At 41.2% G+C, this 24,458-nt stretch overlaps 1 protein-coding gene across 5 annotated transcripts in view; it reads left to right on the top strand.

Annotated features, from left to right (window-relative positions):
* The window catches only part of LOC310637193 (myomegalin-like), a 113,072-nt gene that overhangs the window by 55,205 nt on the left and 33,409 nt on the right, over positions 1 to 24,458 (top strand). For all 5 annotated transcript variants that reach the window (XM_083357524.1, XM_083357525.1, XM_083357523.1 and 2 more), the window contains 2 exons: positions 11,661 to 11,749; positions 21,827 to 22,041. In XM_083357524.1, the coding sequence (XP_083213650.1) occupies positions 11,661 to 11,749; positions 21,827 to 22,041 (304 nt within the window). The remainder of the gene's footprint in view (positions 1 to 11,660; positions 11,750 to 21,826; positions 22,042 to 24,458) is intronic.

Consider the following 24,458-nt stretch of genomic DNA (forward strand, 5'->3'; position numbering starts at 1 on the left):
TTGTATATGTTCTGGTATATAAAGGGTGTCAGAGTAAACATCAAAGTTTGCTCCCTGTTTCATTCACTTCATAAACAGACATCCAACAAGTGATGTGTCAATATAATTATTCCCCCCTCCCTCATTCATTCAATCAATTCAAGCAAAGGAATATTAGGATCAGGAAGATATTCATTAAATCATCAGGACTGATTTAGTCCAGCTGATATAAATCTCTTTTCCTTCACACATTTTAGAATACCAAAGTCTGATGACAAGAAAAATATGCAAGGACAATCAATAAACTACCATCATTTTCCCCAGGTATATGAAATTGTTATGTGCTTCTGGCTACTTTCCTTCGTGATCAGAGGCAGGCTCGCCTGACCAATAACCAGCCAAGAAAACAGCAAAGGCCTTTTGTTTCGTGTATTGCAATAAGCAGGGGGAGAAGCTATCAAAGCTTGGTCCTCTCTAAAGTTTCAACCCAAAATATTCTCTTCGTTTCCCATGTAACCCCTATGAGGTTACACTCTTCCCGACTGCCTCCTACGTATTTCCTGCTATGTACTAAATCATACATCACATGTACATTAAAATTAGGAGATAATTTTATGCAAGGTGTGTCAAGTTTTGGAGAATAGGTCAACCCTTGTTCTTTGTGAGAGCTCGTCAAATACTGGAAGCCTGCTATCATATCACTTCTAGTCCTTCTCTTCGTTAGATTAGATATACCTAGTTCCCTCCATTCATCATACAGCTTAGTCTTCAGACCCCTTATCATCTTTGCTGCTCTTCTCTGCACCCTTTCTAGTGTTTCAGCATCAGTTTTGTATTGAGGTGACCAGAACTGGATGCGATACTCCCAAGTATGGTCTCATTATTGCAGTGAATTGTGAATCCATCCGGTGGTGGTACTTTCCATCCCGTGTTGTTCTACCTTACCAAGTATGCTGCAGTCTACCTTGTCAAATGCCTTACTGAAGTCTAAGTATCCTATGTCTACAGCATTTCCTTGACCCACTAATTCTCTTTGTCAAAGAAGACAATAATTTAATAGCAGCTTTTGTTTTCTTGAAGTATACAGTGCCCAAAACACCCTAAATTCAAAAGCATAAAAATAATTAAAAAAAATAAAAAATTAAATCAAGGAGAAATAGAAACAAAACAAACAGTAGTTTGGATAACAGTAAAGATGTTTTAGGTGGCAGAGACTGATATAGGGATGGTGAATTCATGATTCAACACCAAATTGGCAAGGTCAGAATATTGCTTTCTTGTAGGAGCTGGGAAGGCCTTTGATGTTTGTTTTGTTTTTAATTTCACTAAGATTGCTTTGGCCTTCTATAAAAGTTTTTGACACTTTGCATTTTGAATTTTTTTTGATCTATCATCATAGTAAGATGTTTTGATTTTTTTGATTTGTATCTCGAAATGTTAGCAAATAGTAGAGCCAATTTTAGCTCGAATCTTTTGAAGAGCAAAACTCTTTGGTCAGTTTTAGGGGTTTGTTTTGATTGTATTAAAAAAATGCGCACTACTACTTTCTGTGGTCAACGGGAAAATTATCCTCCACCATGTGTTCCAGTTTTACTGTAAAACTGATAGTCCTTCAGTGATTACAGACATTTTCAATCTTTCATTGCAGCAGGCAGTGGTTCCGTAAGACTGCCATTATTTTGCCAGTACCAAAAAGGTCTTCTATCATGGGTCTTAATGATTATCATCCAATTGCACTTATGTCCATCATTATGAAATGTTTTGAAAAAGTTGATAAAGGACTTTTATCATTTGACTCACTTCAGTTTTCTTACTGTCCAAATCGTTCACAGAAGATGCTATTTCCTCTTCTCCATCTGAGCTTGGCACACTTAAAAGAAAGAAATACTCACATGCAAACGCTGTTTGTCAACTTTAGTTCGACATTTAATATGATCATTCCTCAAAAATTAGTAGATAATCTGTAGATAAACTGGGCCTTTTAGGCTTCAATTGTTTTGTGCAACTAGGTTCTTGATTTTCTCACTGATAGGCCCCAGTTTGTGCAAGTTGAGACTAATATTTCTAACACTATGTTCTTGAGCTCGGCTGTGTCCTAAGTCCGCTGTTATTCACCCTGCTGAACCATGATTGTTGTGCAAGGTTTGCTACCAACCATATTGTGAAATATGCAGTTGATGCAACAGTAGTGGTGGGCCTTATTCAGGATGATAATGAGGATGATTACCGGAAATAGTGGGTTTGATGAACTGGTATAATAAAACCACCTGGTTTTAAAGGTAGCAAAAACAAAAGAGATCATTGTCGATTTCAGAAAAGGCAGGCATTGCCATACATCTCTCTGTATTAACGATTCAACTATGGAGGTAGTTAGTAGTATCAAGTTTTTGGCTGTGCGGTTGATGAGCAGGTTAGCTTGTGAGACACTGGGGAAACAGCAGTGTCTGCATTTTCTGTGTCATGAGAAGAGCACATCATCTTTGGAAGTATTATTGTTTCGGACAGGAAGGCTGTGCAGAAAAGGTGAGGATGGCATAAAAAATTATTGGAGGTTCACTTCCTTCCATCCAGACATAGCATATAAGCTGCTTGACCAGGGTCTGCAGTATTGTCTTGGATGCTACATATCCTATCCACGCCCAATTTTGTTTCTTACCTTCTAGGAGGAGGGTTCGCAGCATCTGAAGCAGAACAAATACATTCTGTAATAGTTTATACCATATAGTATCAACCTTGTTAACTTTCAGAATTCTTTTTTCTACTATGTATTCTAAATTGTTTGTACATATATATACAGATATACAGTAAATAAATATAATTGTATAAACACACACACATATATATATATATTGCATGTGTGTGTGTACACATGTGTATGTATACACACACACACGTATATACATGTGTGTGTGTGTGTGTGTGTGTGTATAACTCAGTGGGTTAGGACGCTGAGCTTGTCGATCAGATGGCAGTTTGGCAGGTCGAATCCCAAGTGCCGCCTAACAGAGTGAGTGCCTGTTACTCATCCTAGCAGTTCGAAAGCACGTAAAAATGCAAGTAGAAAAATAGGGACCACTACGGTGGGAAGGTAACAGCGTTCCATGCGTCTTTAGTGTCTAGTCATGCCAGCCACATGACCACGGAGACGTCCTCGGACAAGCGCTGGCTCTTCGGCTTTGAAATGGAGGTGAGCACCAGCCCCTAGAGTTGGAAACGTCTAGCAAGCATGTGCGGGGAAACCTTTATATAATATTTATTTACTCTTATATCTGTATATATCTGTATAAGTTTTTATACAATTATACTTATTTATATCTAGGCTGAATTAGCTAGCATTCCTGGCTAACAAATCCTGCTTCCTGTTCTCTCACAGAATTAAAAAATAAAACATTCCATTTGAATCCATCTTGTAATGGGAAACCCACCAGTTTGGGCAGTAATTGGGTCTACTTTTGAACGCTTCTTACTGTTTAACATTAAATCAGAATGTGCCTTCCTATGTTTGGGCATAATGGCACAGAAATTGATGTCTTCAAAAAAAGCCTACCAAATCAGTTTTTCTCCCTATACGGTTGAGATCTAAAAACACAAGTTGGTTTTTGAAATACTGGCTGATTACTAGCACCAGGAATTTGAAAGGCAGCATGTGGAACAAGAGTTTATTACATTTTTTTGTAGTAACGATCTAAGGGCAACAATTCCAGGCAATAATGGTGAGGTGTTCGAATGACCCAGGGACTGGTACACTCTTCGTAGTATCTTTGTGGCAAGTTTATTTCAAGCCAGCCTTTTGCCACTGGACTTGCAAGCAGTCCAATAAATATGAGCCATTGTACAATTTGCAAATCACCATTGGGTGATTTTTGAGCTAGTCATTCTCTCTGAGTCCAGTTCGCCTCACAGGATTGTTGTGCAGGAGATTGGAGGTAGAACATTATGTATTTTTGTCAGTTTAGCCATCTATCCATCCATCATCATTAGGTTTTTTTATAGTTTTAAAGTTTTGAGGACTTGTATTATAGAAAAATCATTCAAAATCAAGATAGTCATTTAAATAACTAATACACAAAAAAAAAACTGAGTAGCAAAAGGTACAGAAACAAATCACAAGTAATTTACTATGCTCAAACATTTATTATTGTCTCAGAAGTTGTGAATGTTCCAACACTGGAAGTTTTTAAGAAGAGATTAGAGAGCCACTTGTCTGAAATGGTATAGGGCAGTGGTAAGCAACCTTGGCTCTTTTATGACTCATGGACTTCAACTCCCAGAATTCCTGAGCCAGCATGGCTCAGCTTGGAAACCTCTCCCTTTCCCCTCAGCATGGCTGGCTCAGGAATTCTTGGAGTTGAAGTCCACGAGTCATAAAAGAGCCAAGGTTGCCTATCCCTGGAATAGGGTTTCCTGCCTATACCTAGAAGACCTCCAAGGTCCCTTCCAGCTTCTATCCTATCCTATCCTATCCTATCCTATCCTATCCTATCCTATCCTATCCTATCCTATCCTATCCTATCCTATCCTATCCTATTCTTCTATTCTATTCATTGTGTAAGACTTTCTTATCCCTTTTCCAACTAACCTCATCTCTAGCTGTCAGTGCAGGAATGTTGGGACTCCAACAAAATTTATTTCTTTTTTTTTTTTTTTGTAGTCTTGCCCTTCTGGCTGTTTGGCTTCTGAAAGAGAACATCAGGAAGCCAAGATTTTCCCTCTGGAAAAGAAATGAAGACCACAGGGTTAGAAGTAGGAAGGACTAGTACCATGAGAACTGCAGTTCCAAATAAGATGGTCTAGGGCAGGGGTCCTCAACCTACAGTCTGTGGACCAGTACTGGGCCACGGCATGCCGGCAACCAGTCCACACAAACAAGAAAAGCCCACAGGATGCAGGCAGCACACAAAACCATGCCTCCTCCGGTCCACAGAAAAATCTCTCTCTACAGAACCGGTCCCCGGTGCCCAAAAGGTTGGGGACATCTGGTGTAGGGAATGAGTCTGTAGAATGGAATGAAAGATTTTCCTAGACAAAAAATAGAACTTGCTGTTCATTTTGTATTAATTTCAAGAATTGTGAACTAGATGTGCATGCTTTAGAACTTGCCAGTGAACAAGGAAGTGATCAAGGAATCTCTTCAAAGTTCTAGATGCTGTCATGATTATACATCACAACCCTGTCCTTACTATAACAGTTTCATTCATTCAACATGTGGACTCAGGCTTTGAGCTACACCAAGGCCTCTTTTCTTTTGTGAGCCAATCTTTTGGAATTCATTTGAGAGTCATTGTTGAGGTAAAGACAAAGAAGCTTTCTTGTGAATCCCCAAATCCTGAGATCTCAAATCTTACTGCAATTATTTTGGGTCTCCCAAGACAGGATCTACTCTATTAAGTTCCCAGAGACTCGCTGATTAGCAGCAATTCAAAAAAGAAATACTTTAGCCTTCATAGATCAATTACTCATTACAATCAAGGTGAGTCTTAGGAAATAGTTAAAATTTTCTTCTGAGCAAATATCTCTCCAATAACAATACTGACTCAATAGGTGGTTACAGCTATATGGCGGTAGAGTTTGTAACTGAAATAACATTTTAGTTAACTTTTTTTATTAAAGAGTTTTACAGATACATTTTAAACATAAAAAACATAAAAACCCATCCCCCCACCCAATTCCCTCTCCCTCTCCCTCCCCCCCCGACTTCGCAGAGTATATACAGGGTATTGACCCTAACAATCTTAAACTATAATATGCAAACTAACTATAATAACACTTTAAGTCCTATCACACTTTAACTCTTCTTAAAAATAACTAAATAATAACAAATCTTAACACAGAATACTTTATCCATTTCCACAAAAAAATCTTCCAGTTAAATTCCCAAAATAGGCGCCAGAGCATCCACCAACATCTCTTCCAGATTTTCCTGTGGATTTTCTCTTAAGCCTCTAATCCTCAGGGCAAACTCCATGTCTCTATATTGTGTCATAACCACATCATCATCCATTTTCTCTATTTTATTCTCAACATCAGACATTTTAGCCTCCAGCATCAAATTATTCTGTTTCACTTCTTCCACACATTCATCCAGACTCTCAATACAACCTGAGAGCCCTTGAAATGCCATCAAAATGTCCTCCCATATTTTCTTATTTTTTTCTTCAATAAGTTCTGCCACCTGCTCAGATATTTTTTCAGACTGAAGTTTTAAAGCATCTTTTAAAGAATCTTGTAAGTCTTTTAAAGTCAGTGGAGGTGCAGCAGCTGCAGCAGGTAACATCAAAGATTGAATTCCAGATTGCCGAACAGGTGATGCCCCCAGACTTTTAGAAACAGGAATTCTAGGCGGTTTGGAGGCCATTTTAGCACCTAATTAACTTTCTTTACACACTTTCACTTTTCCGCCCTCTTGCAATTGTAGTTTAAATGTTAAATATCCAAGTCTTCTAGTCACTTTTAAACAGCTCCAAAATTTAACAAAATCTTAAAGTTCTGAAAATCCACTTTAGATATTCCTCCTCAGTATCCAAACAATCACTTTCACTTTGAGAAGAGAAAAAAAAAGAAAAAAGAAAAAGGACACTTTCAATGCTTGTTACAAAGAACCACTCAGGCGCCATCTTTCGTCCTTTTTAAAATTGAAACAGGAAAAAAGTTAAAGTTCCAGAGTTAAAGTATTATACTTGCTGTTTTATATTGCTCCTGCATCCGCTCCGCCTGCATCAATTACTCCAAAAAACAAACAAATCCAGCAGGAGTGCATTCAGCGTCTTGTTCTGCTTAAAAGCAGAAAAATCCTCCGACCTGGAGTGTTTCCGGGCTTCGGGGGAGCTCTCACCGTTCAAGCCCCAGAATAAACATTCTGGGGCTCTAGGGGAGCTCTACCCCTACCCAGAGACTCCTCTTCCCGTCTTCGCCCGAGGGGAAGGGTTTTTAAGCCGCGGAACAGCTGATCGTCGGCTGCTCTGCACCTTTAACAAAACCGGAAGGCTTGACGCTGAAGCACCACCCGGAAGTCCGTTTTAGTTAACTTTTTTATATGGGCAATAATTATATCCTGAATTGATCCCATTGTTGTGGAAAGCCAGGAAAAAGTCAGATTTCAGACATCAATGTTACTACTATTGACTTACAACTTACAACCACAATTGAGCCCAAAATTTCTATTGCCAAGTGAGATAGTTGTTAGTGAGTTTTGTCCCATTTTACGACCTTTCTTGCCACAGTTGTTAAGTGAAATGAATCTGGTTGTAAAGTGAATCTGGCTTCTCCATTAACTTTGCTTGTCAGAAGATTGCAAAAGATGATCAATGACCTGCAATATGAATTAGTTGCCAAGTATCTGAATTTTCATCAGATGACTATGGGGATACTGCAATGGTCGTAAGTATAAAAAATGGTCATAAGTCACTTTTTTCAGTGCCACTATAACTTTGTACAGTCACTAAATGAATGGTTGTATTTCAAGGACCACCTGTACTAGTACAAAAGTGCTCCTGCAATGATCGTATCAGATGAATCTCTTTTACATTGTTTTATCTAATTTCTTTATTTGAAGTTTTCTGTGAATTATTTGAATCAACATGGTGGTAATCTTCAATGCTGAGAAGATCTTGGGCTTAGATTAAAACTGTTTTAATCCTTTTAGAAAGCCTTATTACTCTGCGCATCAGAAAGAAAACATATAATAGGTTAGAGTAGAGAGAGCAAACTGGAATTTTACAGACATTTGTGGAGAAAGATCAGTCTATACCTCAGAAGTGAAGAACTGGGCACTCACAATTATGGAAATGCCTTTCAAACACCTAGAGAAGTTCATTTTTAAACCTTTTCAATTATTTCAATTATTCATGTAAACTGACAGGGAAAGAAACACCTGTTCTCTCAGTAAAAGGTTTGATTATTATAATTTTTATCAGGTTTTATGAAGAATTATTTATTTTATTTATTTTAATTCCATTTATATCCCGCCCTTCTCCGAAGACTCAGGGCGGCTTACAAACTTAGCAGTAGCCTTCATTCTATGTACGGTATATGCCTGCTTATTAGGGGCTTTCACACACACCCCAAGCGGCATTATTACAAAGTCAGCTTAATTGCCCCCAACAATCTGGGTCCTCATTTTACCTACCTCGGAAGGATGGAAGGCTGAGTCAACCTTGAGCCTGGTGGGATGCGAACCTGCACTAATTGCAGGCAGCTGGTGTTACTTAAGGAGGCATTAGCCCACTGCTCCACCAAGGCTCTGAGTTAGGCTTGAGTTTTGTAGAATTACAGAAAGTTTGAATATTATTTACTGTGATTGAGCAACATCAGTATCTCACCCTAAAGATACTGCTTGTGTACCCTTTATCTTGAAGATTAGGATTAATTTGCTTTTTTTAGATGTTTAAACAATGAACTTGGTGAACGATTCAATTCATGTGTCTCCTTCGTAGAACTAGTTATGTTTTGATGGTCCCCACTCAAATGAGAGGGTGAGCTATCCCAATTTGGTCAGTTAGAAAATAAAGTCTCTTGAATCCATTGTTAACAAAAATACACTTTAATAAAGCTAAGTGATTACAGGGCAGCAAAGCTGTATGTGATGTTTTACACCCAAAGCATCTGGTTAACTTTTCCCTTCTTCCCACCTTACCTCTGGTTATCTCAAAGTGTCCAATTACATTCAAACAAATTATTTTGGTAACAGTCCCTGACTTGGTGGGCTGGATGGTCTCCCATTCCATTCCATAACTTTGAAACAGCCAGTGGCTCTCACAGGATGGCATGAAGAGTAGTTTCAATTCTGCTCATCACCGACTTTCCCTTTACCTCCCTGCACCTCCCTCCCCCCACTGCCTATGGCAGCCTGGCATCTGGCAAAGCATGGCTGGTATAGCCGGATGACAGTCCTGACATTCTGCCCGTCCTGGAAAAAAGGATTAAATCTAGGAAGAAAGCAGAGGAAAGGAAACAAGTTAAAAAGTAAATGTCATCTAGGTTTATCAGGTACAGGGAGTGAGGTGGGGCAAGCGCACATGTTCATCGACCCATTCAGTGTTGGAAGGGGGGAAATCCAAAGAATTAGATATTGTAGTTTGCCCCTATAAATGTGAGAATCAAGAGGCTACTGTTCTCCTTCAATCAGAATAAGTGGAGGTGGTGGTTTTATTGTGGGCTGAAATGTGGGTGAGGTGAATGCAGGTTTCAGCCCCAATTTCTTAGAAGGCTGTCTGTACTGCAGAAATTTGGTGGAGAGGTACACTTCTCCAACTTGGAATTCCTTTTGCAGCACTCTCCTTTTGTCTGCATATTTCTTGTAAGTGTCCCTCATGTCCTTGTGGATGACTGGCCATGTATTTTGCAGGTTTTTGATATCATCAGCTAATGAGGCATTTTGGGGAGATTGTTGGGGAGGTTCTGGCATAGGAGAAAATTCTTGGCCGGTAGCCATGGAGAATGGGACAAACCCAGTGCTACTATGAATAGAGTTATTGTATGCCATTTCTGCAAATGGAAGGAGATTGCTCAATTATCTTGTTGGTAGTTAACATAGCAGCAGAGGTATTGTTCCAGTACCCCATTCACATGTTCACAAGCCCCATTAGATTGAGGGTAGTGAGAGGAACTTTGGGATGATCCTGATAATTTCAAAAATTCCTGCCAAAATTTAGACATAAAGTGCGCCCTTCAATCAGAGATAATTCTCTCCAGGGCTCCATGGAGCTATATACATGTTGCAGAAAGAGTTTTGCTAGAGTTCATGCCAAGAATATTTTGAGGCGAGCCACGAAATGCACCTGCTTAGAGAAGAGGTTGGTAATGGCCAAAATCACGATGTTACTTGAACTTTCCAGTAGTTCCACCATGAAGCGCATTGGACTCTTGCTTGCTGAAGACCTCTTCCAATTCCCTGTATTCTCTTAGGATGAGAAAAATTGAGCCCTCCCACTCGCGAGTAGCTGCCACGTCTTCCCCTTTCACTTTCTTAATACAGTAGCCAGTGCGAGGTAATTCGGCTTTACTTTCTCTGTGGGCTTTTTCTTGGAGTGCCTTGGGAGTAATTTTAACAGTTTCTTCTTCCAGTATATTAATGGATTCCATTTTTCTAGCCAGGTAAGCCCAAGTACAGTATTGGGCCAGGGCCCACAATGAAGCTTATGGTTTCCTCGTGGGACCATATCTTTAAAATGTTAAAAATGTGACAGGGCCTCCCCCTGCTAGAGTCCATCCACTGGGAGAATGTGAGGAAAATATATATAGACAATGTACCATGAGGGATTCACAGGAGGGAAAACTTCATAACAGACTAGCTTCATATTTGAAGAAGCTTTTTGCAAGCAGTAATTGCAAAACGATGGCATATCAATATGTTTCTAATTAGGTATTCCCCTCCTTTCCTAATAGCAGTATAATGTTTGTACAGTGTTGCGGTAACTGGATTATGGAAAACGGAGAGATACCTTCTAAACAATGCTTATCAAAGCTGTCTGGATCAGGACACACAAGCCCTGGTGGGAGGGAGAGTGATGCATACACTGAATCCAGGAGCCAGAATTCAGCCAATGGGAACACCGCCATCCACAAACTTTACACAGCTGCAGTATTACAAAAGGAAAAACGAAATCACTGTGTTTCGGCTTCAAATAAACTGGTGCAGAGCTGGAAATAAGTGAATTCAGTTCCTGTAACCATCTGTTGCTGTAAATTTGAGCTTCCAAACTGAAAAACATTCAGATAGAGCAGGGGTGTCAAACTCAATTTCATTGAGGGCCGCATCAGCATTGCGGTTGCCCTCAGTGGGCTGGGTGGGTATGGCCTGGGTGGGCGTGGCCTACTGGGTGGGCGTGGCTAGAGTGCATATGGCCTACTGGGTGGGCGTGGCCAGCTCTACATCTTTGGCATCAAGGGTGCCTATGGGGGCCTGGGCAGGAGTGGGACAGATCTGGGGGTCTCTGGCAGAAGGAGGGTCTCTGGGCCAGGGCCAAGGCAGTGGGGGCTGTTCCCTCCCTGTTTCCAGGATGGCTTCGCGGGCCGCATGAAACCACGCATCTGGCCCCCGGGCCTTGTGTTTGACATGTCTGAAACAGAGCTATGATTAATCTCTTTCCTTATTTTTCTACTTAGCTTGTTATTCATTTCCTTGCTCTCTTTTTTGCAGGCTATGCCCTTTGTGCTTTTGATTTTTTTTTTCTGTTTTAATCTTACTGTTAAAATGTTACCATCAGATTAAGGCAAATTAAGTTAATTATTGCTAGATTCCTTAGCACTTGGAGACTTGCAAGGTTTTTCTTTTGTCCTGTTTTGTTTTATTAGTAAAGTCCTTAGCTGGAAAGGAGTTATCTGCTACCTACCTGTATAGTTTTCTTGGCTGATCATAAATAAATTAAACAAATTAACAGATTTTAGAATTGATTAGTGAATACTTGGATGCCCAAGAAAGAATAGACTGTAGATTAGATTGGGAATTAGAGAAAGAAAATCTCAGACCAGCTATTTCTGTATGCTTGCCAAGACAATCCAGAAGGCAGCTTTTTTCAGGTTAAACTTGGGTTGAGTCACAAAGTTATTGTATTTCGTTGGTAAAAATCCAAAGCCAAGCTTGCTGATGATTGTACTGGAGATCTCAGATAAAATTTGGTGCTTAGAAATTAAAGTACCTGAGACTCAAAATGATGATTCTCATTTTGTCACATCATGCCTAGATCTAACTACAGCTGATGACAGTAAAGATTCCAGCACTGAGTTTACAGATAGCATTGAAGAGGAAGTACAGCATTGCTCTCACCTACAGGTAAATCCCCAAAGCGTTCAAAGTGGGCTATCTGCAATGATGGTAAGGACAATGATTGTGTGAAGTGTACAAATGCTCAAAGTGTGTGGAACAAAAGGATGAACTTGAATTATTAGTACATGAGGGTAGATAAGATAGAGTTGCAATTACTGAAATTTTGTGAGATGAAACCCATGACTGGAATATATTGATAGAAGGATACAAACTGTTCAAAAAAAAGCAGATGCAGCAGAGGAGGTGGAGTTGCATTATATGTAAAAGACTGCTATATTACTGCAGAAATGTATGAAACCAAAGACAAAATCTTCCTAGAATTCATATGGATCAATATAAAAGAAAAGAAAAAAGAATGACACTGCCATAGATGTATACTACAGGCCAAGGTGAAAAAATAGATGTACTTTTTGCTAACCAATTTATTTATTTATTTATTTAATTGAATTTCTATACTGCACTTCTCCCGAAGGACTCAGGGCGGTGTACAGGGCAATAAAAGCATTACATACAAAAGTTAAAAGTAAGATTAAATTAATTAAGCCCTAACAATAAATACCAAAATACCCCAAACCCTTAGACCAGGCCGGCCTGTTCAAATAAGTAGGTTTTCAGATCACGGCGGAAAGAGTGAAGGTCGGGAGCCATCCAGAGCTCAACCGGTAATTGGTTCCAAAGGGCTGGCATGCCCACAGAGAATGCTCTCCCCCTGGGGGCCGCCGGCCAACACTCTCTGACCGCCGGCACCCTGAGGAGGCCCTCTCTGTGGGAGCGCACAGAACGAAGGGAAGATGACGCCGGCAGCAGGTGCTCCCGTAAGTAATTCGGACCCATGCCATTTAGGGCTTTATAGGTAATCACCAGCACCTTGAAACTCACCCAGAGGGCAACTGGAAGCCAATGCACTCGCGGAGAAGAGGTGTTAACAAATTAACAAATATATGTAGGACACACACTACAATAGTAACGGGGGGACTTTAATTACCCTGTCATCAACCAACAGATTGGATAGGTTCCTGAACAACCTAGCTGACATCTTTGTCGTCCAAAAGATAGAGGAGGGTACTAGAAGAACAGCCATACTGGATTTAATTCTTGCTAACAGAGGAGAAGTGATAGAAGGGGTTGAAATTATAGGAACCTTGGATGAGAGTGACCATGCCATATTGGATTTCAATATAATGCAAACACAAGCAATAGAATATAATCATACCAGAGTTTTAGATTTTAAAAGAGCTGACTTTAACAAACTCAGAGTTAGAGAAAGATTCCTTGGATGAAAATCCTAAAGGGGAAGACAACCCAAGAAGCTTGGAAAACTGAAAAATATGATCATAAAAGCCCAGTCTAGTACAATACGAGCAAAAAAGAACAAGAAATCCAAGAAGAAACCCAACACGGTTGCACAAAGATCTCTCTGATAAATTAAAAGACAAAAAGGATAAATACAAAAAATGGAAAGAGGGACATAGGTAGTATATCAGCAGATAGCTAGAATCTGCAAAGATGAAGTCAGGAAAGCAAAGGCTCGGAATGAACAAAGACTTGCAACAAAAGTCAAAGATAATAAAAAAAATTCAACCTTTAAATGGCAAGAAAAAGATCAAAGAAACACAGTCCACTAGAGAGAGAAGATGGCAAGAAGTAACAGGCAGTAGAGAGAAAACAGAGCTGCTTAACTCATTCTTTGCATCGGTATTCACACAAATTATAGCCCAACATACCAAAAAAAACCTACTGCAAAAGACAAACTAGAAATAAAAATTAAAATAAGCAAGAAAATGGTAAGAGAACAGCTGTCTGATCTTGATGAATATAATCCATCACCGGGACTTGATGGATTAAATTCCAGAGTTCTGAAGGAGCTGGCAGATGTCATCTCAGAACCACTGTACCATATCTTTCAAAATTCCTGGAGCACCAGGAAACTACCTGAGGATTGGAAAAGAGCTGATGTGGTTCCCATCTTCAAAAAAGGAGAGAGAAAAAACAGACCCAGGAAACTACAAACCACCCTGGAAGATACTGGAAAAGAATGAAAAAATAGATCTGCCAACATCTAGAAACAAAGTTTTAACTAGAAGCCAGCACAGGCTTGTTAAAAACAGATCTTGCCAAACCAATCTTATTTCATTCTTTGACAAAACTAAATTAGTAGACCAGTGAAATGCTGTGGACATAGTATACTTAGACTTCAGTAAGGCATTCAACAAAGAAGACCACAACCTACTTCCTGGTAAGCTAGAGAAATGTGGGATAGACAGCATCACCACCAGATGGATTTGTAATGGCTGACAAATTGCATTCAACGAGTAGTCCTTCATGGTACTACCTCTACATGGAGGGAAGTAAGCAGTGAGGTACACAAGGTTCCACCTTAGGCCCAGTACTCTTCAATATCTTCATCAATGACTTACATGAGAGAATAAAAGGGGAACTCATCAAATCTGCAGATGATACTAAGCTGGCAGGAATAGCCAACACCCTAGATAATAGGCTCAAGAACGATAAAGACCAGGCATATCAAACTCCCAGCCCATGGGCTGGGTGCATCATGCTAAAACTGCACCCACCGCATTGCCGGCAATGAGGGAAAAAGTCGTGATACATCGCACAACGTCACATGACATCGCGGGTTTGACATGCCTGATATAGACAGACTACAACACTTGGGCCATATCTAACAAAATGAAATTAATGTGGAGAAAAGCAAGGTTTTAAACTTATGCGGATAAAACCAAAGGTACAGATACAGATTAGACAAAACCTGGCTCAAAAACAATCTGTGAGAGGGACCTTCGAATCCTAGTGAACGATCACTTAAAACATGATCCAGCAGTGTGCAGCAGCAGCCAAGAAAGCTAATACAATCGTTGATTGTGTAAGGAGAGGCATAGAATCAAAATCATGTGAAGTATTAGCATAACTTTATGAAACCTTAGTAAGATCACAGATTGAATACTGCATCCAGTTTTGGTTGCCACTTGACAAAAAAGATGTTGAGACTTTGGAAAAAGTTCAGAGAAGAGCAACAAAGATGATTAGGGGCCTGGAGGCTAAAACATATGAAGAACAGTTGCAAGAACTGGGCATGGCTAGTCTAGTGAAGAGAAGAACCAGGGGTGACATGATAGCAGTGTTCCAATATTTGAGGGGCTGTCACAGGAGGGGGACAACCTATTTTTCAAAGCACCCCGAAGGCCAGACAAGGAACAATGGATGTAAACTGATCAAGGAGAGATTCAACCTAGAAATAAGGAGAACTTTTCTGACAGAGTAATCAACCAATGGAACACCTTGCCTTCAAAAGTTGTGGACGCTTCACCATTGGAGGCTTTCAAAAAGAGACTGGATAGCCATGTCAGAAATGGTATAGGGTATCCTTCTTGAGCAGGGGCTGGACTAGATGACCTACAAGGTCCCTTCCAACTCTGTTATTCTGTTCTGAAGTCTCTATCGTGTTTCTTAGGAACCATATAATTGGCAAGGTATATGGAGGCCCAATTTGCTAATTCATGCTTTGAGACACAATGTCAGACCTGCCCCTGACCTGTCCCTTAGGAAAGAAAGACCCTCGACTCCATTTGGTTGAAGTGATAAGTTCTTTTATTAAAGAATGCTGGTTGCAGTAAAGAGACTAGGGGTAGGCAACCTTGGCTCTTTTATGACTCGTGGACTTCAACTCCCAGAATTCCTGAGCCACCATAACTGGCTCAGGAATTCTGGGAGCTGAAGTCCACGAGTCATAAAAGAGCCAAGGTTGCCTACCCCTGGACTAGAGCAAAGTTTGCCCATGCGAAAAAGCTACAAAATGTTTCCCCTCATCTCAGTCTTCTACTCATAACCAGTCCACCTTCAGCTAATGAAGATTTTCCTAGGTATTTTGAGAATGCTGAGATGTTTGGGATAATCCACATTCTCTTCTCAGGGTGCATGGCCCTGGGTGCTGGCACAAACTGGTTCCAAGCTGCCCTGTTCTTCAGATTGCCTGGAATTAATTCAAGGATCACATTGAGATTTTTTTTACAATTATAGAGGCTAAACTATATTCAATTGGTTGACAAGCTTCTTACAGCAAACAAGACTATGAAGTGCAACCTGTCATCGACGATTCATTTCCTGCATTCACATTTGGACTTCTTTCCTGAACATCTAAGTGCAGTCAGTGACAAATATGGTGAAAGTTTTCACCAGGACATTTATTATTTATTACTTACCATGCAGCATACAATGGCAGGGAGTTTTACAAATGTTATGCTGTCCTGACAGCCTTTATTGCTAGTTCATTCTGTTTGGCATGATGTCATTCTGTTTGATCCTTGGTGCATTGCGGGGGAAGGGGGGGCAACTAGTTTCAGAAGCCAGATTTAGAAGACCTCCAAGGTCCCTTCCATCTCTGTTCTGAAATTTGTAGGGAATCTATCATAAACGCCAAAAGTTTTTCAGGAAGACAAATTTTTGGGGGGAAAAATGTCCAGTATTATCTATTCATTCAATTAGTTTAAATTCTCAGCCTGAATATTTTTGTATATAATGCAGGAAAGAAAGATTTCCGCAACTGGCATAGCAAAGTATTCCAACTATAGCTTTGTCTACAAACTGTGTCCTAGAAATGAGATTCCAGAAAATGCTATGTAATGAATGCTTTTGTCACAGGTAATCTCTGTAGCTAAATTTACTGAGATATGCTACTTGAAATTATCATACTGTCAGGAATCCTTTCAATGCTTCTCATCGGGGCTCTGCCATTCTGACGGAAGGGGGAGATTTCGCTCTACTGGGAGGCAGGCTTACAAATGTATTTCCTCTACTTTGTTCCCCCTAAACTTTGCATCTCTTTGGGTGTGAAAAGTGGGGAGAATGTGCCAGGGGCAATCTGCCTTATCTCCACTCTGTTGTGACATCTGTTGAAGGACCTGGGAACCATTCCTTATCAGCTCCAGTTCCCATAACAACTTCGTACCTGTGGATTGGCTGGATGCGAACTGAACAGCTGGGCTCTGTTTGTGAAAAGAAAGTTTTAATGTAACGATTTGCGCAGGAATTCTTTAGATCTTGCTTTGCTTTCTGCTATCACTGTCTCCCAATAAAAGTTCCTGTTTGAAACAATGCCAGTTTCAAGAGTTTTGTTTTCTTGGGAGTATTAGATGAGGCAGGACCTTACATTAAGCAAGATCTGCAAAGTGGTCAACCTGGAGAGGCATCTGCCCTACTGTGGGGACCATGTATTCTATGTTGCTCCAGTACTAAGCAACTGCTTACTCATAAGTAGAAACCCCTTTAAATTTATAAGGCAGGAACAAACTATGTTCACAGGAAAACCCCAGTTAACAAGTCTTTAAATGCTTGCTGAAGCAGTAGCAGTCCCAGCTCACATGGCTAAGGCACTTTTAATGTCAATTAATTAGTACTTCACACCCAAAGAGTCCCAGGAAACCTGAATCTTGGCAAAGAAACCTTGGCAAAGAAACCTTGGCAAAGAAATCCAAGTGAATGAAGTATCCAGTAACATGAACACTTGTCTGTCACAAACAGCCACTCCCCAAACCCCTCCTATTTATGTTACAGCCAGGGAGGGGCTGGCTAATGTCTCCTTCTTTTCCCTAAGAGCTGATAAAGAAGGGAAGTCCCACCGAGTGCAGAGAGATAGCGGTCAATCCAATTGGTCCGGGAAAAGTCTTCCAGAAACCAGCAGAGAAATTCTAGCTTAACTTCAGAGTCTAGCCCAGGAGTCGGCAATCCGCGGCTCTGGAGCTTCATGCAGCTCTTTCATCCCTCTACTGCGGCTCTCAGTCCTCCGCCGCCGTGTGCAGTCTCACAAACAAAAGAAGTGGGACTAAAAAAGTTTAATCAATCAATTCCAACTTCTCGCGGGGAAAAAAAAGATCTTGTGAAGTTGGAATTGATTGATTGAACTTTTTTAGTCCCACTTCTTTTGTTTGTGGGACTGCCCACAAACTTCTTTTGTTTGTGTAACTGCGCATGGCGGCAGAGGAAGTAAGGGAGGACCACGGTGGAGCTGGAAAGAAAGTGCCAAGTGGATCCGATTGGGGGCGCAGGGGTGCTGGATTTTTTGCCAAGGAACTTGTACAGAGTTGGGGAAATGGGGCAGGTAGGGGGGCTGCCAATGCCATTGCCATGAGGCTTGGCAGAGCCCCCCCAAGTAGCCATGATTCCCCCCTCCCCAGCCAGTCAGCCACCATTGCCCAGCCTACTCCTCACCTAGCCAGTCGCCCTCACTCTCTTCTCCTCCTCCTCGTCCTCCCCACCCAATCAGCTGCCAGCAGCTTGGATGGGTCTGCTCTGTCCGAGATGAAGAAAGCAAAGGTGCAGCAGTGGGATTGCTCTTAAACAATGAGCCAGGTGTGCTGCTCACTCATGTGTGCCCGACTTATTGAGAGCAATCCCACTGCTGCGCCTCTGCTTTCTTCAACTCAGATGGAGCAGAGGCACCCAAGCCACTGGTGCCGCTTGAGTGTCGAGGACAAGCTTTGCTGCTGCTGCTGGGCCACACCTGGGCTATGCCCTGCTGCTGCCTCCCAACGTCCACCTTTGCCACTGGGGAAGCAGCAGCAAAGCACTCTGTCCTGGGGGGAAGCAGTGGCGGTGGTGGAGTGCTCCATTGGGAAGGTGGGGGAAGCAGTGGTGCTGGGATGCTTCATGCAGGGGGGGGAAGCAGCAGCGGTGGTTAAGCGTTCTGTCGAGGGGTAACAGAAGCAATGGTGGCAGGATGCTTCATGCGGAGGGGAAGTAGCAGCAGCGGTGGAGCGCTCTGTCAGGGGGGGTGACGGAAGGAGTGGTGGGATGCTTTGTGCAGGGGGAAGCAGCAGCGGTGGAATGCTCCATTGGGGGGTGACAGAAGCAGTGGCAGTGGGATGCAGCAGTGGAGCACTCCGCTGGGGGGTGGGGAGAACCAGTTGCTGGCGGCAGGTGCTTTGTGCGGAGGGGAAGCAGCAGCAGCAGTAGAGTGTTCCATGTGGGGGGTGATGGAAGCAGTGGTGGCGGGACGCTTCATGCGGGGGGAAGCAGCAGCAGCGGTGGAGCACTCCATCGGGGGGGTGGAAGCAGTGGCAGCAGGGCACTCCATGTGGGAGGGGGGTAAGCAGCAGGATTCTGTGGTTCCCGGTTTTTTATTTTCTCTGGGAAATGGGTCCAAATGGCTCTTTGAGTCTTTAAGGTTGCCAACCCTTGGTCTAGCCCAAGCTACAAGCAGCCGAAGCCCAAAAGCACTATTTTAAGCCGCAAAAAGCCTCTGAAAGTGAGAAGAAGGGGGATCTTTGCCCCACCCTCCTACAGACAGAAGCAGTGAATTAAACCCTTAAGTGGGGACAGAAATATACTGAAATGAAATGAATATACCGTATTTTTTGGCATATAAGATGACTTTTTAACCCATGAAAATCTTCTCAAAAGTCAGGAGTCATCTTATACGCTGGGTGCTGAAACTTTAGGGACAGGGCTGGCTGGAAAACCTGGAGCAGATCTCCCATTTGGTCTGTGCAGGGAAAGCGGGACCAATTGGATAAGAAGCTGCAGTCTGTGATTTTTTACAGGCTGGGGTCTGGGCGTCTTTCCTTCTAAAGTTGAAGAGCAGCTTCAGTCTATCCCAACTTGAAAGGCAGGTGGGGAATGCAGCAGCCAGAGCAGCTGCTTAGCTCTAAGGACACATTTGACTCAGGAACTGGGCGGGCTGGCTGGAAAACCTGGAGCGGATCTCCCATTTGTTCTGCACAGGGAAAGCTTTAGAGTGAATTAGGAAAAGTTTAATCCACTTGCACTGTTTTATGTTTACATGTTTGATGACAAACAGCCTTATGTTTATAAGTGACAGTTTTCCTACTAAGCACCTGCATGTCATAAGCATTTGAATTAAAATTACCATATTGAAATCAAATCTGATGTTTTTAAATTTTTATTTGGTGTGCGTTGGAAGAGGGGTAGTCTTATACGGCGAGTATAGCCCAAACCCTATAATTTAACAGGAAATGTAGGGGGTCATCTTATACACCCAGTCGTCTTATACGCCGGAAAATACGGTAAGTCCTAAATCTGGATAAGTTTGAAATTGGTGGAAGGTGTTAGATTTCTTTTTTAAATCATGAAAATAGGAAAAAATAATTGTTTATTTTGAAAACTGAAAACTGAAAAACAAACTACTGACATCTCATGGTGGATGAAAATATAGTAGTTGCTTCAATACAGGAACTGGCAAAGCCCAGGAAAAGATAATTTGTTTTTGGGTGACCTTCAATGTCTTAATAACAGAGAACAGCTGTGACAAAAAGAAAACATCTTGGGCTACCTATAAAGAGAGAACTATAAACTTTAGAGAAAAAAAATTGACCTTTCTGGTTTACAAATACTTACTCAACTGTGACTTTAAAGCTGTCTGCAGAGAAAGGAAAACCCTGATTTTTGGCTTTTATGGAAAACCAGAGATTTGCAGAAAGAATTAGACCAAGAAAAACAAATACTTTCCAGGAGATATGTGCTAATGTTGCAATTAACTCAAACAATAATGATCTCAAACCATGAGGAAATTAAAAATAACTTTGAAAATATAAATGAATGCATCTCTAATTTAACTTTACAACAAAAAACCTCTCAGAAAATAAAAATAGAGAGTGAGCAGATAAAACGGACAACTGACGAACCAAAGAAGAGAGATGTAAAGATGGAACCATTGTGAGATTCATTGAAGTGCCTGGGAACCATTCCTTATCAGCTCCAGTTCCCATAACAACTTCATACCTGTGGATTGGCTGGACACGAACTGGACAGCTGGGCTCTGGAGTGGGGTTTGTGAAAAGAAAATTTTAATGTAACGATTTGCATGGAAATTCTTTAAATCTTACTTTACTTTTTGCTATCACTGTCTCCCAATAAAAGTTCCTATTTGAAAGTGCCAGTTTCAAGAGTTCTGCTTTCTTGGGAGTATTAGCTGAGGCAGGACCTTACACATACCTTCATTAGCTCAATATCTCTAGGCTATAATGATTCTTTTTATTTCAATTACTGTCTAATTGGTCAGAAAATTCACTCTCTTATCAAATCACCAAGTGTTGTTTTAATAGCAAGATTTGCTTTTCATGTTCAATAGTATCAATATCAATACCTAATAACTCTCCTGTTTATTTGTTTCTTCCTATACTTCCTATAGTCTCTACACAGAGGTTTTAATGCTAACAGTCTCAGTCTTCGAAATGATTTATCTAAATTAAAGTTTCACCTGTGTTGGCTGTGTTTAACTTATCTTTTATTCCATTTTGTTTTATTTATTTTAGCTTTTATTTTATTTTATGGTTTTTGTTATATAAGGCTAGTTAATATCCAAAATAAAAAGTTGACTTTGACTACATTGTCTCATAGGCAAATAATGTAGATTACAAAATATTGAATTCCTGTTCTAGGATTTGCTATTTCTTTCAATGTTAATTGATGCTTCTCCTCACTATTAAATTATGTAGTGTTTTTCTTATTTCATTGAAGGCATTTTTATTGCTAGAACTGTGTATTTATATACTTATTTAACACCAAGACAGGGGGCTGGAGGCATCCCCAGATGTTTCTGACATACAATTTCCAGCAACCTCAGATGGCAATGGCCAGTAGCTGTAGTTTAGCAAAAACATGGACACCCCAAAATTCCTTATGCCTGATTTGGCCATTTATTTTCAGAGGATTTAGATCAGACATGTCAAACACAAGGCCCGGGGGCCAGATCCGGCCCGCGAAGTGGTTTCATGTGGCCCGCAAAGCCATCCTGGAAACAGTGAGGGAACGGCCCCCACTGCCTTGGCCCTGGCCCAGAGACCCTCCTTCTGCCAGAGACCCTCAGATCTGTCCCACTCCTGCCCAGGCTCCCCTTGATGCGAACGATGTAGAGCTGGCCACGCCCACCCAGTAGGCCATACGCACTCTAGCCACGCCCACCCAGTAGGCCACACCCACCTTGGCCATACCCACCCGGCCCCCTGAGGGCAACTGCAATGCTGATGCGGCCCTCAATGAAATTGAGTTTGACACCCCTGATTTAGATTATGTCATTAGGAATAACTCTTTTATTATATCTGCACATTCTAGAATGCTAAGGGAGATATTGATGATAGTCTGATGAGCCATTCCAATTATCCTGCTCTACCGACTTTGAATAGTGAAGGCAACCAGCAAGTGGTGCTGCAGTCTCCAAAATCTATGGTTCAGCATGTTTTGGAAGAGAAAAGGAAACTGGAAGAAGAGCTACAAGACATTAAAGAGCAGATTGAGGAAGCTGGGTTTTCTTCGATATCTCAGCTAAGGTAAGCCAGACTGATGCCAGAAAACATGCTGGGCATCCAGCAGTCTGAGTTCTTATCTGTGGGCTCAATACATTTCAATATAGAAACATTAACAACTGTTAGGCTTGCCCCAGATTAGGTCCTTAGAAAAGAAACACCCTCAACTCCCTTTGATTGGAATGATAGATTCTTTTACTAAGGTTAAGTGGTTGCAGCAAAAGAAAGGTGATGACCCAGAGCACAGCACAGAGGCAATGCAGTCAGCTGGCAATTCACAAACAGTTCTTTTATTGCTCCAAATTTTCCCCAAATGCTCCAACAAAAGAACACACACACACACACACACACACACACACACACACACACACATACACACACTTTCAGCCGACTCTGGCTGAAAGTAGGTTCAGATACAGTCTGATTAGCATAAGAAAGTACTCAAGGCCATAGAGATAACAAGGAAGAAAACATAAACTTAACGAGTCTGTTTGAATCCAAGCTTGCCTGAGCAGTTTTCAAAAGAGAGAAGCCGAAATACCATCCAAAGTCTTTAAACATTGAAGCAACATGGTCAGTCAGTCCCATAGTCAGAGTTTCCAGGTTTCCAAATAGAAGTCACAGAACAAGAGATCAGCAACAATACACAACACTCCAAAGAATCAGCATTTGTTCCTGACAAATGCCCCTCCCCACCGTGTCTCCTTAAATCTCAATCTCCAGGTGTGCCTTGTGGAGAAGGGCGGGATGCTCTCGAGTAATTGAGCCTGCCTCTGTTGTTCCCTCCTTCTCTCCACTCTCCATGCTCTAGGATCAGGTGGGGGTGGCACTTGCTCATCGCCTGAACTCTGCGTCTCCTGTTCCTTCTGTTCCAATCCAGAAGGGCCCTGGCCTGCCTCGGCCTGCTCTTCCCCACATTCCTCTGAAGCCACAGACACCTCTCCCTCAGCCTCCATAGGGTCCAGTTCCAGTTCATTTTCCTCTGCAGATTCAGGCTCAGACAGAGGCATGACAGGCTAGATCTGCATATTCCCATGCAATTTCTTTTCCCTCTTTCCTTGGCCCTGCTCCTTGACCAGTTCACCAATGTCCCATAGTGTGCCATTCAGATGTTTTGAGAATTGCTTAGCTGTTTGGCACCACTCAATGCAGTTTCACACTCCATTCTCAGGCCAGGTGTCCTTGAAGAGGACTGGCATATTCCAATCTTGGCACCTCTGGATTCTGTTAAGGCTTCACGCTCCCATCTTTTATCTTTACGTTCCCATCACTACTACTCTACTCTCCTCCTCCCTTGCATTTTATGACAAGATGCCAGCAAAGCGTAGAAGCTGCAGATGGCAGATCTGACAAAAACATTATTATTTGGAGGTGGGGGAAATCTGCATTAAACAAAATCTATGCCAGATCTCCCTAAAAAGATCTACATTAAGCCAGCCAGTGTTGTTTTTGTTCTTATAGGGATATTGATTCAAGATTTCTTAATTCTTTCTAATTGTGCAATTTTTTCTTCTTTTAAATAAGTTAGTAAACAAAAAAAATCTGGGCAGGAAAAAAAGGAAAGTCCTCAATCATCACAATATTTGATGCAAAAACAGCACCAATTAGTTGAACAGAAATTTGAGGCTGGTATGTAATCAATAACACAATGTTTGAAATTATTATAAAAAATAAAATGCATTTTAATATAATGTTTTTAAGGAGCTGTTTCTCTGAAATAGAGTTAAAAAGAATTTATGAAAAAAAAGACAACCCACAAGATGTTCAGGTTTTGTCAATAAACCGAGCTCATGAACCAATGAGGAGCCAGAGTAATTTGATCACAATAGACATGATGTTCAAAATGCCTTCCTTTCGTCCTCACAGAATTATAGGATTGAAGAGGACTTTGGAGGTCTAATCCTATCCCCTGTCCAGTGTGTGAATCCTCATACCATTCTGGACAAATTGCTATCCAGGCTTTTCTTGAAAACTTCCAATGATGGAAGGTATTTCCACTGCTTAATAGCTCTCTTTATTTCAAGGATAATAAAAAAAAAGTTTCTTTCAACATATTAATAACAAGAAAAAAGTCAAGGAAACAGTAGGTCCACTAAAGAGAGAAGATAGCAAGGAAGTAACAGGCAGTAGGGAGAAAGCAGAGCTGCTTATTCTTTGCATCAGTCTTCACACAAAAAGAAATAATAGCCCCATACCAAAAAAAACTATTGTAAAAGACAAACTAGAAATAAAAATTAAAATAAGCAGTAAAAATGGTAAGAAAACACATATCTGACCTTGATGAATACAAATCACTGTGATCTGACAGATTTTATCTCAGAGTTCTGAAAGAGCTGGCAGATGTTATCTCAGAACCATTGTTCTTTCAAAAATCCTGGAGCACTGGGGAAGTACCTGAGGATTGGAAAAGGTCTGATTTGGTTCCCATCTTAACAAAAGGG

This window comes from Vipera ursinii, assembly GCF_947247035.1.
Source record: "Vipera ursinii genome assembly, chromosome: 3".
Taxonomy (NCBI): Eukaryota; Metazoa; Chordata; class Lepidosauria; order Squamata; family Viperidae; genus Vipera; species Vipera ursinii.